Source organism: Mustela putorius, unplaced genomic scaffold, assembly GCF_011764305.1.
Source record: "Mustela putorius furo isolate JIRA1106 unplaced genomic scaffold, ASM1176430v1.1 tig00003962_pilon_pilon_pilon, whole genome shotgun sequence".
NCBI classification, from domain to species: Eukaryota; Metazoa; Chordata; class Mammalia; order Carnivora; family Mustelidae; genus Mustela; species Mustela putorius.
The window spans coordinates 4,103,272-4,120,629 of record NW_025422106.1 but is presented as its reverse complement, the minus strand read 5'-3'; the positions used below and the strand labels follow the sequence as shown (position 1 = coordinate 4,120,629).

The window sequence follows — 17,358 nt, the reverse complement described above, 5'->3', positions numbered from 1 at the left end:
ATAAATAGAAGGGGCGCTGGGGGAGCAGGGGTGGGATCGGGGAGGACATCAGTAGTATCGGTCCCGAGTCTGCCAGCTGGTCACCCAGTGCTTCTTGGTAGGCACGGTGCTCCCTGGAGGTGGGTAGCGCTCCTCCTCCCGGATCCGCACTGCGTGGTACTTGGGCATGATCCGGTAATAGCGGGTCCGCTTAAAGAAGTCACACTGGGGGATGGGGGAGGGGTGGAGAAAAGGAAGGACATCAGCATCCAGCCCTTGAGGTTGCAGGAAGATGTGCTTAGCACCTCCCCCAAGCAGAAGCCCTCAAAGCCAGGACCCCTGACCCGAACACATGCCATCTCCCTGCACTGTGACAGGGAGGGCGAGCTTGCCCACCCTTGGCCCCAGAGGAAGGAGGAACTGAGGAAGGCAGAGAGGAGGGGGGAAGGCAGCTGGAGACAGTGGCGGTCACTGACGCTGCTGACGCAGCAAGTGTGCCGGTCTGCCCTGATCACGCTGTGGGGGTGGGGGGCCAGCGTGTCACCCCAGAGGGGCTCGGAGGAGGAAAGGTAATAGGTCCAGGGGAAGGACTCTCCTAGTGCCCTCCTTCTCTGGAGGTGCAGAATCACTCTGGATATTTGCTGTGGGGCCTATAGATGGGGTCTAGCCTTGGCCTTGGTCCTTTTCTGGTTCCCAGAAAACAAAGGGGTCACAGGGAGCATTTTATGGCTCCCTCTTGGGGCCCCAAATCTTCAGCAGGAGGAGGCAGTGAGAAGAGCTCTTGAGCCCTCCCAGGGCATGGAGGGAGATGGTGGCCTGCTCCGTGGGGTGGTGCTGGGGCCAAGTGAGGTGCAGAGAGAGCCCATGAGGAAGAAGAGCAGATAGGACAGAATTAGAGGCCCTGGCCAGCTGCGGGGCTCAGGGAAGAGGGCCCAGAGGCCGTGTTACCCGGGTGGGCTGGGGGCAGGGGGCTGCCCCCCTCAGTAGTCGTCCGTCAGCCTCTCTGTCTCTGACGGCTGGCTCTTCATCTCCGCCTTCTGCCTCTTAGCTTCATACAGGGCGCGAGTGCGGGCTCGCTTGAAGAAGCCGCACTGCGGAGGGGAGGAGGTGGGGATGGGCCATCAGGGGGCGCTGGGGGGGTCCTGGCCAGCAGCACTCATGGGCTGGGGCTTAGGGCCGAGGAGCCTGGATCCCTGGATCCCATCCCCTGCTTGGTGGTGTGGCCAGAAGCCAGAGCTCCTGGCTTCCCCTTTCCAGCTTGCAGATCCCCCCCATTAACCCGGCCGGAATGTCCTGGTGGGTGAGCTGAGGATGGGGGGTGGGGGGCAAGGTTGAGATGGGAAGCTGGGGAGAAGGTGGGGACAACATGGGAGAAGGGTGGGGGTGGGTGGAAATGAGGAATGGGATGAGGGGAGAGCTGGTGAGGGTCTGCTGGCAGGAGGTCCCAGAGTGGGAATCCCAGTGGTGGTCTGGGGTCCTAACCTTCCACAGCAGAAGAATGATCAACCCCAGGAGCAGCAGCCCAGCACCCACGGCCACAAGCACCAGCCACAGCTCGATCTCCGCTGGCAGCTCCTCCACCAGGTCAGAGTCAATGTCCACGGAGAACTGGCGGGGGTGACAAGGGGCTCAGCCCTGTGACCACCCCGTTAGACCCCATGCTCATTCATCCTGTCCCAGCAGGACCCAGCACCCTGCTGTTTGACCTACTACCAGCAGGGGGCACTCAGGGACCAGAAAAAGCCCCTGCCTGCCCACTGAGAGCAGCAGATACCTCCATCCTCTGGTTTTCCCTCCATGCAGACCCAGCCCCAGAGGACCAGCTTCAGATCTGGGTCGCAGCCTGGAGTCTGGGTTTGTAACCCACACATCCGGGCTTAAATATCCGCTCCATCCTTGAACTGTGTGGCCTTGGACAAATAAGTTCACCTCTCTGAATCTCCATTTCATGCTCTCTGATAAAGGAAATCATAATACCTGCCTCATGGTATGGCAAAGTGGTCAAGAGCATTCTGGAGCCAGACTACCTGGATTCAAGTGCCAGCTGTGCTACTCACTGGCTGTGTGACCTTGGGCAAATAATTGAACCTCTCTGTTGCTCATCTGTAAAATAGGGGTTATGAAAATGATACCTACTTCATAGGTTGCTGGTGAGGATTAAATGTGTTTATTATCAGTAAACTGCTCTGAACAATACCTGGTACATAACCAGTGGTCCATAAATATTTACAAAAAACAAAGAATGAAGAGCATGTAGTACCATTATTTTTCTTCCCCTACAGTGGAGATAGACACACACACACACACACACACACGCATACACACATATATATATTTATATTATTATAATATAAAATTATATTACATACAATATATGTAATCAAACACTATTATATATACAATTGTGTTATATTATATTATAATATACAATATATTATTTTATAACATATTATGCAATACTGTATATAATAATAAAACATAACACATGTAGCATAAGTGTTATAGAATATATTATAACATAAAATTATATTACATATAATATATTTTATATATATTGGGAGAAAATTTTTTCTGACTATACATTATTATTTCTTTAAAATTATTTTTATTATTATTTCTTAAAAGAGTTTATTTATTTGAGAGAGAATGAGTGAGAGAGAGCATGAGAGAGGAGAAGGTCAGAGGGAGAAGCAGACTCCCCAAGGAGCTGGGAGCCCAATGCGGGACTCGATCCTGGAAGTCCAGGATCTTGACCTGAGCCGAAGGCAGTCGCTCAACCAACTGAGCCGCCCAGGCGCCCTTGATTATTATTTTTGTTTAAATACAGATGATATCAAGGAAACTAAAGGTTCCCAGTAATTTTACTTCCCAGAAATAACTCTTCAACATTTTGGTGAATCTCTTTCCATCATTTCTAATGCACAGGTTAAACACACGTCCTTTATTCCACATAAGCAGGGTCTCTGTGCAGCACCTACCCTCCTGTGACCCGACCTGCCTCCTCTTTCAGCTATAACCATCATCTCCTGATGTCAATTAAGAAAGATTGACCTAATCTCTGATGACTGGATAGCCATTCAAAATGTGCCACAATTTATTGAGCCAATCTCCTACCAAAAGACATGTAGAGTGTTTCCAATTTCATGCCATTATAAACCACGCTTTCAAATATTCTCGTACATTTATATTCGCATATTTGTCCTATTAGCTCCTTAAGATATATTATTGTGGGCTGGATCAAAGGAAGTGTGCGTTTTAAACTCTAATAGATATTGACAAACTCATTTCCAAAAACAATCTATCCATTTATACTCTAACCAATAGCATTTCCTTCTACCTCATCGGCACCAGACAGCCTTAGCGTTTTTTAATCTTTTTCAATCTGATGGGAAAAAAAAAATTTTGTTGCTGTTATTTTTATGACCTCACTACTGAAGTGACCATTCCTAGTTCACCCTGTGGACTCTGCCTGTTTATGTTATGCTGCCCTTTACCTTGACACACTAAAAATATACATCAATCCTTTGTCATATATGCTGGAAACTCTTTTAAAAGCAACCTATCGTTTGTCTTTCTAGTTTCTCTTTATCTCTTTCACTATATACAGATTTAAAATCTGTATTTTTTTTTTAAGATTTTATTTATTTATTTGACAGAGAGAGATCACAAGTAGGCAGAGAGGCAGGCAGAGAGAGAAGAAGGGAAGCAGGCCCCCTGCTGAGCAGAGAGCCCGATGCGGGACTCGATCCCAGGACCCCGAGATCATGACCTGAGCCGAAGGCAGTGGCTTAACCCACTGAGCCACCCAGGCGCCCCTAAAATCTGTATTTTAATTTAATATAGCATTTGTGTTATATTATATTATATATAATATACAATATATTATTTTATATATGTATATATAAACATATTTTAATTTAATATAACATTTGATTGGCCAAATGTTTCCCTTGCAACTTCTGGGTTTAGTAAAATAACTCCTTCTCCCCGTAATTAAAGATTATTATTAAATTATTTTCTGAGGTTTTTTCCTGGTATATTAAGTTTTATTTCCTCTACGTAAATATTTAATCTAACTTCAGTGTAGTTTTTGGTTATCATGTGAGGGAAGGGGTCTGTCTTTACTTTCCAAATGTGTTAACACCACTTCATAATCCAACTTTCTCCATTGGTTAAAAATGCCATCTGGATAGTAACGTAAACATCTCTTCATAACATAACGTAGTATCTCTTCATAATGTAACTTAACGTAATGTAACGTAAATGTAAAATATCATTGGTCTTTCCAGCTTTCCTCTGCTACCTCAATTTATTTTAGGAGATATACCACAATACATTTAAGCAACCCTCCCTTCATCTCCTATATTATGTCCTCCATATCTCCACTAGCTTTTACGCGAAAAAATGGACAATTTTGTTCTTTTTTCCCCCCTCTCTGATGTAACTCAGAATCAAGTTTGAGAACTTTGTTTTCAAGTCTCCACCGAGACGCAACACCCTCACAGACAAGTTGTGCAGATCGAGTAAGCCCTAGCAGAGTCACCGGGGGACTCATAACCATATCCCACCTGGGGTCCCACCTCCCCAGACTCAGATTTCACGGCTTAGGGGTATAGTCCAGACACCGGGAGCCCTCCAGAGGAGTCTCACGGACTGCCAAGATGGAGAACCTCGTAGCTAACGTTTGTGCGGGTGCTCTGAAAACCTGCCCCCGCCCCCATGCCCGGGCCAGGCACTCTGGCTCCTTACGCGCTCACTCACCCACAAAGTCTTGTTCTCCATGTTGATGGTGGGGATGCTGGTTCGGAGGAACAGGGTAGCCCAGCCCGATACACTGACTCTGTCAAAGTCTCTGTAATCCTGCATTGGAGGGATGGAGGGATGAGGGGGAAGGGGTGGGTCCAAAGAAGCATCTGAAGCCCTTCAGAGCCTCCCTCTTGACCCTGAGCATCCTCCCCAGGGCACCGTCCCACCACTGGGCATCTTTAAGCAGCATCCCAAGGGCTTCGAGAGCCAGGCATCTGCATACACAAATCCACATCATTCATGCATCGGGTCCGACACCGGATATAGGGGACAGCAGGGACAAGGAAGGTCATGGTCTAGGGTCAGGTCCCTGGGCTAAATCTGGCCCAGCACATGCTTTTGTAAATAAAATGTTTTTGGCGCACAGCCACGCCCGTTCCTTTCTACATTGTTTACGGTGGCTGGTGCTCCGTGGCGGGGCTGAGGACTTGCAGCGGAAACTGCTCGCCCCACAAAAGCTGAAAAGATGGATAATCTCTTCGTTTGCAGAAAAAATCTGGTCTAGGGGGCTGGCATGGGAGTAAGGGCGACCCAGAGCAGAGCGTAATTGGCGGCACGCGCAGCTTTAGAGGAAGTTCTGGAGAGGTCGTTTGCAGCTGGAAACCTCAGCAAAGACCTCACTGGTGGTGAAGCAACCGGGGAGAGCTTGAAGGCTGAAGAGAAGCTCACGTACAGAGGTAACAGAAGGAAAGCTGGCCTTCCAGGGGGAGGGAGCGGCACCGCAGCGATGTGGGGGTGGGAAAGGAACAGACATAGGAGGGAACGGACTCGTTCTGGCTGGAGATGAACATGACACCACATCCCCACACAGATGCACAAACTAACACTGACAGGCTTACAGGGGCAGGTGTACAGTGCCTCCTGGGTGAAGTCCGACGTTGTCACTGACACACGCACACACAGGGGCACACAGACGTGCAGGAGGCCTGGCTGTGACCCTGGCCTCACGCTCTCCCTGTTACTCTCCCCACCCTGGAGGGGGCGCAGTAGAGACGTCCAGACCCAGGCACTGACCTCAATGAAGGTGCTGTTCCACACTCGGGCCTGCACCGTCACGTTGGTGATGGCAGGGCTGTCAGGAATGGGGCACTCCAGCCACACGCAGCGGGCCTGGTCACCACCGCACTTCTGAGGTGCGCAGAGGAAACGGGACATGAGAGAGTCTGGGGCTCCACATTCTTCCTGCTGCACGCCTTCCCTTTGGCTTCCCTTCCTTCTTCCTCTGGCTTAATCCCACCCATGGTTGACCTCAAGAGGCCCCACCTCACCCCTCCGCTCACGCATACCACCCCACCCCTACACTTCCACACTGAAGCACATAGAGATGCCAAGGATGTAGACGACATGAAATCTGGTCCCTTTGCCTATAAATGGGACCCAGCACCTGATACTTCCTTCCCACCCCAGTCCCACACTGAGCCTTTGTTCATGCCAGCTTCTCCCACCTGGGACACTAGCTCCTACCTCTCCCACCCAGCTAGGCCTCCACTTGCCTCCCAGGACTGTTCCTCTCTCCCTTCCAACAGAGGGCGCCCTGCACCACCCACATCTCCCCACCTCCCCTCCATCCTGCCTCTCCCATTCCCCAGCTCTAATGTCCAAGACTTTGGACCACTATAGCACTCCCAAAAATATGGGGCTCTTGGGAATTAAGCCAGCGTCTCTTCCTTTGACCCCCTGGATTGGCTGTTCCTCAAGGACAAGAGCAGTAGGATTCCCACTGAGGGAGGAAATGAGTCTTCCTCCCTCTGATTAGGGGCTCCTGACGGCACAAGGGTCACATCACCCCATCAGACCAGGGTCTCCTGGTGACTAGTGTGCCCAGTCTCTCTCCCTTGCTGTGGTGCCCCCTGGTGCCCACATGCCCTGTGATGATGCAGACGATCCCTCCCAACCTTGCCCTGGCCACTCACCAGCTTGGTCTCAGACTTGGCTTTCTTGGCAGCAGCCAGAGTGACTGGAGGGGGCGCCGGGCCTCCCCCTGGGTCCAGCTGTCTCCGCCTGCGCTGTGGGGATGGTGGCCTGTCACCAGGGACCTGAGGAGGGAGGAAGATGTTAGCTGGGAGGAAGGAGTGGGAGTAGAGTCAGGGGAAAGGCAGAAAGGGCAGGGCAAAGAGAGAGGTTTCTAAAGGTATATGAGGAGAAGGAGGGCAAGACACTGGGCTTCTTGTCCTGCAGCATGCAAATGAGATATGATGCAAATGAGATGTAAACGCAAGACCCCCAGTGGTGTCCTTACAGAGAGAGTGAGATTCAGAGAGTTGACGAGGTCTCCAGGAGGCCGGCAGGGCCAGGACCCATTGCCGTGGATGGTGATCTCTGTGGGGTACAGCAGCCACTTGCCATTGATGACTTCATAGGGCCACTCAAACCCTAGGACCAGGCTCCCCAGGGCTGTCAGCCCTTCCCCCATTGGGCTCACCTGTGGGCACAAGGGGTGTCATGGCCACTGCCTCCTGGCAAACCACCTCTATCTCACCCATCCCCAACCCGCACACCCTCAGACCCCAGGCCCTCCCTGCCTTAGAAGTCCCCACCTGGGGTCCCTGTGGCCCCCTTACCTGGAACTCATATTTGAGGGGGCTTCCCACGTCCTCCACAGTTTTCATGCCAGACTCACCCATCACCGTCCCTCCGAAGAAGCTTTGTAGTCGGTGATTCACTCTAGGGGTAAGAAAGATGCTGGAGTCTGAGGGGGTGGGAGGGGCCTTGGCAGAGGGGGTGGGCACCAAGGTAGGCGAACTCCAGCCACTCTGACATCAGGCAGACCTGAGATAAATCCCAGCTTTGCATTCACTCGCTGTGTACCAGTTATCACTCAAGCAAGTTATATATCCTCCCAGAGCCTCGGCTTCCCCATCTGTAAAATGGAGTTTGCTGAAGTTGTTATAACATGGGGCTGCTGTGGGAAGTAGGTGAGCTGCTAGATGTAAAATTCCTAGCACAATGAGCTCCCTTGAAATGGTAGGGCCACTCTGAAACCTTGGCCCCGGGCTGGCTGATTCCTCCACTGCTACCTGCCTTTCAAGGGAAGTAATAATAGCAAGAGTAATAATAGTGACTGCTGTTAGGGGAAGGGGTGGCCCAGGGGAAGCAGAGGCCTGAGGATACTAGGCCTAGAGGGGTGTGTCCGAGGAGCTTGGGAGCCACGTTGAGGACAGCGTGGCCCGTGCACCGTCACAGCGAGACTGGGGGAGGGATGGTACCCACATGCTGAGTGAGGCCCGGAGCGTGTAGTCTACCAGCAGAGTCAGGGTCACTGGCCACAGGTTGTTCTGGTGACTTGACCTGAGGAAGGAATGCAGGGGATAGGCAAGAGCTGTCAGCTAAGGCCAGGGCTGCAGGAGGTCCCAGGGTACCTCACCCCTGCCATGGACTGGCTTCTTGAGGTCACTCACGTGGAGAGCTGCAGCTGGGCCTGGAGCTCCCTTGTGTGCAGGGTCACTCCAGTGACCTCGAAGGCGATGAGCAGCTCCATCTGCCATGAGGAACAGGGAGGCAGAGAGGGGTGTGTGGGCCTGGGCAGGGGTGATGCCATGGGGGAGAGAGGGACTGAACTCTATTCGAGGGAGTTGGTTCTCTGGCCTCCCCTCTGATTTGGGCAAGCAATCTCTTCCTGGCCACCTGCGTCCACACTTTCACCGTGTTAGCTTCATCCAGCTTCCCTTTCTCCTTCTTCTCTGTCCAGGACATCTCTGCTACTTTCAATGACATGACCTTGAGCAAGTTACTGTAACTTTCTTTTTTAAAGAAAGATTTATTTAGAGAGAGGGAGACCATGCGCAGGGGGAGGGACAGAGGGGGAGCGAGAGGCAGAGAATCTCAAGCAAACCCCCCAAGTACAGAGGCCCAAGGGGAGCTTGATCTCGTGACTCCGAGATCATGACCTGAGCCAAAATCAAGAGTCCAGGTGCTTAACCGACTGAGCTACCAGGCACCAGAGTTACTGTAACTTACTAAGCCTATACTATCTTTCTATAAAACAGCATCTACCTCCTCAAACGTTTGTGAGAACTGCAGCATAAAAAAAGTGTGAAGTCTTGGACTCCGGGCCTGGCACATAGTAGGTGCACAGCAAAATCAAGTTCCTCACCTCCACCTGCTCTAGTTTTGTGCATCGCCAATGGCCCCATTTTTCTTAGTCTCTGGGCCTCCCCCCATGTCCTCCTGTATTGCTCTGTCTCCTACCCTGGCTCTTTCCTTCAAGGAAGACTGGGAAGCAGGCAGGCAGAAGCAGGGTTAAGGAGCTCATCAGTGTAGCAGCCTGGGACCCACAGGCCTGGGAAGGTATGGCCCACACTCACCCTCTGGTTCTGTTTGAAGGGGTTCCCCAGCTCACAGACAATGGTCTCGTTGGCCTGGCATGTCCCAGCCTGAGGAAAGTAGAGGAATCAGGAGTGAGTGGTCAGAGTCGGGCATCTCCGGCCACTTCCCTGTGGCACTGGGTCTGATGCCTACAGGTTCCTATAGCATTACAGCCGCCACAAGCACCTGAGGAAACCCTGCCAAGAGGAAGCGGGGTGAACACGGGACTAGTGGGAACACATGTAAATGACATGCATATAAGGATGTAAACGCTCCCAGGGCCCTGCTTGGGCTCCGAGCCCTGTGGGGGTCACTCGCCGGGGGGCACTCACGGGGCGCACTGAAGACAGCAGCAGGGCAGGAGGCACTGCCAGGGTGAGCAGTGCCTCGTGGGCATCTTCCCCAGCGCGCTCCCTGCTGGGGGTGTTGGTCACATTGATGCTCAGGAGCAGTTTCCGGCCATCTCTGCTGTATTGCAGCCTGGGGGTGCAGTGGGGAGGACCCCCCGGGGTTGAACCCAGAGCCTGTCCCAGGCCCGCCCCGGATCAGTTAGGCCCCGCCCCTCAGGCCTACTGAGTGAAGTAAGCTCTGTCTGGGAATAGCCAAGCCCCACCCTCCAGCCTCCCTTGGAGAAGAAGGCCCCTTTCCTGGCCAGCGAAGGCCAGAAGCATCTGCGTGGCCAATTAGCATCCCTGCCCTCAGCGCGCCTCTCCCTGAGGCTCCTCCCCTTGAATCTTCCGAAGTCCCTAGGATCCCCCAGACCCGCAGGGCCCCGCCCCTCACCAATGAAGCCCCGCCCCACCCTTGGCCAATCAGCGTGGCCCAGAGCTCACCTGCTCAGCGGCTGCCCCAGCTCCGACACGAAGGCTGCCTGCATCTCCAAGTTGCTGTCGCATTTGTTGTCCTGGCCGCACTCTTTCTGGAACTGGACCTGGGGGTGGCCAGAGGCGTGAGGGCCTATCAGGCACAGAGACATCTGGCTTCACAGGCCTCCCGGTCCCGGCCCTTCAGGCCCCGGCCCCACCCACCTCGGTGTGGTTCTCCAGAACCTGCGCTTGATTCAGGACAGGGTAGGGGTCTAGGGACCGCAGCCCCAGTCGGGGGTGCTCAGGAATCCTCAAAGGTAAAGAGTAGTTCATAGAGATGATGATGGGACGGAGTTTGTCGCGGACGTTGTCCTGGGGAAGGAGGGGGAGCTGAGCCCAGCACTGCGCTCCCCTCCCCTCTCCCCAAGTTGACTCTTCACACCACCCTGAATCCTCAAGGAAGACCTGAGCCTCCACCCACCCTGAAAAACCCCAGTACGGCTGAACCCCCTCTGGTCCGATCACCAAATTGACCCCCTTCCTACAACTTAGATCTGTAAGCAAGGTGAGGGGCCTCCTTCTCTCTAGAGTTGGGGGTGGGGGGACATATTGGGGGTGGAGCTTGTTGAGCCTCCCTTCATCCTTGGGGTCCCCAGGATGAGCTCTTTCAACCTAGATATCCTAGAGAGGGGCTGAGCTGGTCCCACACTCAGGGGCCCCTTTTGCCCACCAGACATCAACTAAGCCAAGAGTCCCACACCCCTCACTTTTGTAAGAGGAGATGAGCCCTTTGGCACCCATCCCCATTCCGAGGCCCTATCTCTTTCTAGCACATTCTGGGCACTGTACCCACTGCAGACTTATGGCCTCCCAGGTCCACCTCCCCGACCTCTGTCTCTGGGGAGACTTCAGTCCCTTGCCCCTGACCTGTCGGGGCATCTACCTCCCTCCTCCAGATCTTGGAGCTGGTGTCTGGCCCTGCCCCCTCCCTCACCATGAGGAGCAGTTCCAGCTTCTGGCAGCGTGTGTGGGGCATGGAGAAGAAGCCGTGGAAGACGGCTGACTGGCTGCGGGCAAAGCGAAGCCGAGGCGGTCGGCAGTCCCGGTCGGCCTCCAGCGTGTAGGCCAGGGCTGGGGGAGGACGGGGTGTTATCAGTGCCTGGGCAAGCATGCCCCTCCCCCCTCAAAGCCCCACACTCACTGATGTTTCTCCTATAGTTGGGGTTCCCGGCACTCTGGTTGTAAGCAAAGCACAGTTCCACCTGCACGCTGTTGAGAGGCGGGAGAACAGAGGGGGAGGTTACGGTCGGACCCAGTTATCCAGGCCCTGGCCTTCACCCCTGTACTGGGCCAGGGAAAACAGAGGTCCTTAGAAGGAAAGGCAGGGGCAAAACTGGGGGGTCCACAGAGCTGCTTTGGGGTGTCCTTGGTGTCTTCCCTCCCCTGAAAGCCATAGAAAACAGGGTTAGAGGGTGCCACAGTTCGTTAAGCAACTGACTCTTGGTTTGGGCTCTGGTCATGAGCTCAGAGTTATGAGATCGAGCCCCTCATTGGGGGCTGGGGGGGGGGTCTGCACTCAGCGGGGAGTCTACCTGAGACTCTCTCTCGCTTTCCCTTTGCGGCGGCCCCTCCCTCTAAAGTAAATAAAATCTTTTTTTTAAAAATTTAAAGAAAACAGGGTTAGAGGTCACCAATAGGGAAACTGAGGCCCTGAGAGCAAGAATGACTTGCCTGAAGTCATCAGTTGATTGGTGTCCTGCCCAGTCCTGTATAGGACACGCTGTCCAGATCCTCTCCCACTCACCCCTGCTTTCTGCTCTGGCACCATTTGCCTTCTGATCCAGGCCTCATTCACACAAGTCTCGGAGTCATCGCCATCATTACCGTGACCATGTTAGCCACTAACATATTCTGAGTACTTCAGGTGGACAAGGTGCCATGTGAAGGGCTTTTTGTACTTTATCTCATTTAATTATCACAATGATCCCATAAATTCGTTATTATTATTAACTTTGTTTTATAGGCAATGAATCTAAGACTTGGAGAGATAATTTGTTCAAGGTGGCTCTCTCCCATCCACTTAAATGTCTCCTTCTTCCCTCCTCCTCTGGGACCTCCCTCCCCAGAGCCCACCTCTACCATTGCAGTGGGCAGAGCTGGATTTGTACAAGGCTGTCCAGAGCTCCCACTCCTAACCACCACACTCTCCCGCCCCTCCAGTATTTGCCCATTACCTCCTGCCACGAGGCTGGCTTTTTAATGAGGTTGGGTAGAAGGGGCAATACTTATCCCAGAAATCAACCCGGTACGGGTTGGGTAGCAGGAGTTGCCAGGGGAGGGGTTTCCCTTCCTGGTTTGCCCATACATAAGGAGGAGCGCGTGCACAGAGAAGGGCCCAAGAGTCTCACCAGGAGGTGGCTGTGCAGAACGCAGGGTCCAGCACGGATGGCCGGGCCACCAAGGTCTTATGGAGGATGTTGATGACAGGCCGTGCCCTGCACAGAAAACAGACATCAGTGCTTCCTGCTTGGCCCCTGCCAGGCCAGGCCCAGGGCTTGGGCTTGCATGGACCCAGTGCTGAAGGTAGACAGAGCTGGGGCTCCATGCAGACAGGGCTAGAGGGGAGAAAGGCCCCTATCCACCACTGGCCTGGCTTACCGCAACAGCACGATGCGGTCAGACAGGCTCCCCACCAGCAGGTCTGGGTAGGAGTTCCCATCCACATCCATCTGTCCACTCAGTGAGTAGCCAAAGGTGGCCAAGCCGGGCAGTCCCAGCTCCTCCCCCTGGATTACCTGGGGGTAGGGAGAAGCAGTGGGCACAGGCTCAGGGTGAGCTCTGGGGAGCGGCGCCCAGGGGGAACAGGGAGAGGGTAGGTGAGGGGAAGGAGGGAAAGCACCCTTTGTTCCTGTCCACCCATACCTGCTGTGGCCGTCCCAGGAGCCCGCTGGAGCTGCTGTGGTAGATATACACTTTGCCCAAGCCCTCAAATGGAGCTCCTACGGCAATGTCTGGGGAAGAGAGGCAGGACAGGTCCACCCTGAGTCCTGCGGGCCCCATGTCTCCCCGACCTGGCACTCCAGGCCACAGGGTCCAGCAGGAAACAGACCTCACACTGCCATGCAGCACTCAGAACATCAGAGAACAGAGCTCTACCGCTCAGGATTAAAACCGGGACCCCTGTGAGCCCAGCTGCCTCGTTTTTATATTGTGGGAAAGCAGATCTAGGAGAGACAAGGGATTTACCTAGAGTCATGCCACAAGTTAATCTGACAGGCAGGTCTACACTCCTGAGCACTGGCCCAGTGTTTGTTCCTTACTATGGTCCCTTCCCTCTCCTCCACCAGATTCCCCTTCAGACACCTGGTTCCTCCAATGGCATTTACAAGCATGGTCACAAAAGCAAGTGTTCCCCGTTGGTGACTTTGCCAGGTAGTTATCAAGCACCGATCTCCTTTAATCCTGACAAGACTGCCAGGGGTTGGGGACTGCTGTCCCATCTTAAAGAGGAGGAAGCAGACTCAGAAAACCCAAAGTCACACAGCTAATGAGTAGAAAGGGGACGGTTGAGTCCATGTCTGTCTAACACCAGGGGCTGGAATTTTAAGCACACTATCACTTTCCTTGTTAAAAATTCCTTAGATTTTAGACTTTTAAAATTCTAACCACTGTTTCCACAAATAAACCCCATCATGTTTTATTATCTTCTTAGGCTTTGCTAAAGCCTTTCTAGTTCGCCGCTTTTGATCTGATAAAGCCTAGGTAACCGGAAAGCCAAGCTTGTTAGAAAAGTATGTAAAGGAAAAGTAGGTCCTGAGTAGAAACCGGACGGCTCTTCTATCAGTAAATGCTTGGGCTTTGCTAACTGAACTTTCTAGCACCGATTTTCGCTCTTCAGCGACTCCTCTGCCTTCCTTTTGGTTCTCAGGAGTGTTCTAGGAAATTGAGGTCATCGGGAAAAGTGGTTTCCAGATAAGCCAGGGGCTGTCATTGCAACAAGGCTCTTCCTTAATCTATCTCTTTCCTTGATACCCCACGTCTGATCGATCCCTAAGTCCTGCAGAGCACCGGACACCCTCCATATCTGGGGCACCCACTATGTCCCAGCCCTTAGCATCCCACACTTGATCGAATACGTTCGTGACCTTAACACCCCCAGCTTGCTCTCCCCCATCCATCCCATATCACTCTCCAGAACCATCTTTCAAGATACCAAGTTATCATATCACACCCCTGCCCCTGAACCTCCTCTGGACACCCATCCCTCTGCCATTACCCAAATGTAAAGCCCCAGTTCCTCTGCCTGGCTTTCAAAGCATCTACCCCCGTCTCCACACTGCCTCTCCAGCCTCACTCATCTCTCATGTGAACACCCCACATCCACTAAATTTGGGTAGACTGAGCAAGTATCCCACGCTCTCGTGGGGCCCCTTTGGTTCCCCTCTGGTTTGCGCACTCAGCCCAGTGGTACAGCCACTCCTCCGGGAGGCCCACGGAGCTTACCACAGGTCACGCCCCCTGCACAGCCTCTCTCTATTACTGCCATGAACTCCCTGGGCCTGGACCCCATCCCATCCTCTCTTTGGGTCCTGTCAAGCCGGGTATACAGCAGGCACCCAGTCCGTGGGTGTGTGCTGGGGCAGGAGCGCTGGCTCATACCCTGGAATCCATCCTGGTTGATGTCACCAATGCTGGCCACGGAGAAGCCAAAGGCGGAGCGACTGGGGCCGTGGAGAAGGAGGGAGGGGTGGGCAGGGAAGGAGGTGCCTGCCTGGTTCATGAAGACATACAGGGCACCCCCTACCTCTTCTTTCCGCTCAAAGTAGTACGGGGCGCCCACCAGGAGGTCCTGCCACCTGCACGGGAGAGAAGGAGGGAGAGATGGGACATAACTCTTGTTTAGTGGGCACAACTGCACCAGGGTCCAAGGCTATACAAATGGCATCTCTGGCCATGGCTCCTGGGAAGGACGTGGCAATGTCATCAGGACCCATCTGATAGAAGACACACGTCCCAGAAAAGACAGGGAGCGCAGATCACACCCCGACAATCCACATCCCCAAGAACCATACAAGGACAAAAGTAGATGCAGGTGTCCTGCAATTGACGTGGAAATACCCAGAATCTCATCAAGACTAAGTGCAGTCAACATGCAAATCCCAATAAGGAGCAGGCAAACAAACGGACAGTTGGACAACCGGACAATAGTGACCTTCCATTGCTCTGCCCAGGCTTGGGCAGGCCTACTGCCCTGGCCATTCCCCAGGGTTGCGGGGCCCCAGAGGCTGTCCCTGGATCCTCACCCGTCATTGTTCAGGTCCGCCAGGGCAATGGCGCTGCCAAAGTAGGCGCCCACCTGCGTGCCCTCCAGCACCTGCCTCCTCCGCAGGTCTCCGCCTGCCTCCTGACTCAGCAAGAAGACAGCACCCATGTGTCGGTACCGGGGGGCACCTGTCACGATGGTGATGTCCTTGGGGTGCAGGATGGCGCTGCCCACCTGCACTGTGTACCCTAGGATGGGTGGGGAGGTAGTCAGTCAAGGCCCAGTAAACTTGGTCCCCTTCCATCCTGCTCGCCAAGACTTCCCAAATATCTTCTATTCCTTTATTCCAAGTTGGACAAGAAAGTGGACCCTGGATGCCCAGCCTCCAGTCTTGCCTGCACACCAGACTGTGACTTCCATGAAGGTAGGGACTGTGAATTTTGGGCACTGAGAACAGGCCTGGCATACAGGTGGTGCTCAATAAGTGTGTGCTACTTGAGCTCAATGGTGCTAGTCACACCTGCACCGAGGCCTCACTCTTCCACTAAGCACTGAAGGTGAGAGACCAGCGTGCTAGGAACTGAGCCCCCTCCTTCCTCCACCACCCCATGACCCACCACAGCTCAACTCACCAATATAGAGGTTTCCTTGGTCCTCTGGGTCCTTATAGCTATATTCGGATAAATCCCAGTCCTTCCGCTGAATCATGTAGCTATTTCCTTTCAGGAGGGGGAGGAAGGGGTTTAAATCAACACTCCCTTCAACCACCATGTCCAAGTCCTCCTGACACCCCCACACAATAAGGATATAATAACCCCTTTTATTTCTGAGCCCTCTGCCATTGGCAAATCACATCTGCTTTAATAACTCTGTAAAGTAGAACAATGATGCTCATTTTGCAGATAAGAAAAGCAAGGCTCAGGGATAGGGAGCAGGTGTTGAGCCAGGGCTGGAATCTGGTCATCCAGGCTCCTGGACACAAAATGACATTGCTCTCGTTCTAGACACTGAGACCAGACTCCACACCACTATCTCCTGGTTCTGCCCCAAACTCAGCTGTCCACCTGATCCTTGCTCCCTGGGGCTGCTGCTGGAGGGCACTTGCTGCCCTGCTGAGGTTCTAAAGGACTAGGGGTTGGTGGGGGAGGCAGGACCAGAGGACTGAGCAGAGCCCTCAGCCTCTGGTGTCTGCCCCTATGACTATGCCCTGGACTACCTCTTGGTCAAGTGGAGGAGATTCGGGATTCCCTCTGCCTGTTGGTTCTGCAATTAACATAGATGCAGAAAGGAGAGAAGGCTCACTGGGACCACCACTATGTGGTGGAGAGAGGCAGAGATGGAGGAGCTGTGAGCCTCAGATACCCAAGTATCTGAGCGTGGCCATAGCATTTATAAGCACGGCTCTTGATCCAAAGAAAATACTCCCCGGGCCCCCCAAAGATTGCCCTCTATGTACGGATGAGAAAAAAAATTCCCCCAGCTCATCGAGAAGTGGAAAAGAGAAAGTAGAACAGCGTGTTGAGTGTGATAGAAGACACTGTGTGTGTGTGTGTGTGTGTGTTTTAAAGATACCTATATATTCTAGGGGTGCCTGTGTGGCTCAGTGGGTTAAGCCTCTGCCTTCGGCTCAGGTCACGGTCTCAGGGTCCTGAGATCGAGTCCTGCCTTGGGCTCTCTGCTCAGCAGGGAGCCTGCTTCCCCCCACCCCCTACCTGCCTCTCTGCCTACTTGTGATCTCTCTCTCTGTCAAATAAATAAATAAATAAAATCTTAAACAAAATAAATGAAGATATCTATATATTCTAAAATAAGTCAGAGGCTCCGTGAGACACTCAGTAGTCTGTACGGGGAAACGGGGCAAGGGAGGTAGGTGGGAGAGAAGGGGCACTGTCTCTCTTTGTGTCACCAAATCCTACTGTCCCAGTTAGTAGCTGCACCAGGAGCATGTTTTATTGTCTTAATAAGGCTTTCAATGCTTTGAAGCAGAGTCAGACAGACCTGAATTCCAGTTCAGGTTTCGTAACTTACCATTGGCCCTGGGCAACTGACTTCACTTCTCTGAGGCTCAGTTTTCTGGAAAATGGGTCTAAGGACGCTGTGCTTTGCCTCGTGAGGATAGTTTAAGGCTAATAAACATAATAAGTGCTTGAGGCGCGAGAGGGGCAAACAGGTCTCTTCTGCCCCCTGGGAGCGGGTGGT

The 17,358-nt window shown here is 53.1% G+C and overlaps 1 protein-coding gene across 5 annotated transcripts in view; it reads right to left on the bottom strand.

Annotated features, from left to right (window-relative positions):
- The window catches only part of ITGA3 (integrin subunit alpha 3), a 30,400-nt gene continuing 13,042 nt past the window's right edge, over positions 1-17,358 (bottom strand). For all 5 annotated transcript variants that reach the window (XM_004764802.3, XM_013062567.2, XM_013062568.2 and 2 more), the window contains exons 6-27: positions 15,792-15,878; positions 15,200-15,407; positions 14,556-14,752; positions 12,819-12,907; positions 12,555-12,691; positions 12,305-12,391; positions 11,098-11,165; positions 10,891-11,027; positions 10,119-10,268; positions 9,924-10,021; positions 9,423-9,570; positions 9,090-9,158; positions 8,184-8,263; positions 7,996-8,073; positions 7,347-7,449; positions 7,025-7,207; positions 6,699-6,821; positions 5,800-5,913; positions 4,741-4,839; positions 1,462-1,587; positions 928-1,070; positions 1-204 (exon numbers count right to left, since the gene is read on the bottom strand). In XM_004764802.3, coding sequence (XP_004764859.3) covers positions 960-1,070; positions 1,462-1,587; positions 4,741-4,839; positions 5,800-5,913; positions 6,699-6,821; positions 7,025-7,207; positions 7,347-7,449; positions 7,996-8,073; positions 8,184-8,263; positions 9,090-9,158; positions 9,423-9,570; positions 9,924-10,021; positions 10,119-10,268; positions 10,891-11,027; positions 11,098-11,165; positions 12,305-12,391; positions 12,555-12,691; positions 12,819-12,907; positions 14,556-14,752; positions 15,200-15,407; positions 15,792-15,878 — 2,492 coding nt within the window. In that variant the 3' untranslated portion in view covers positions 1-204; positions 928-959. The remainder of the gene's footprint in view (positions 205-927; positions 1,071-1,461; positions 1,588-4,740; positions 4,840-5,799; positions 5,914-6,698; positions 6,822-7,024; positions 7,208-7,346; positions 7,450-7,995; positions 8,074-8,183; positions 8,264-9,089; positions 9,159-9,422; positions 9,571-9,923; positions 10,022-10,118; positions 10,269-10,890; positions 11,028-11,097; positions 11,166-12,304; positions 12,392-12,554; positions 12,692-12,818; positions 12,908-14,555; positions 14,753-15,199; positions 15,408-15,791; positions 15,879-17,358) is intronic.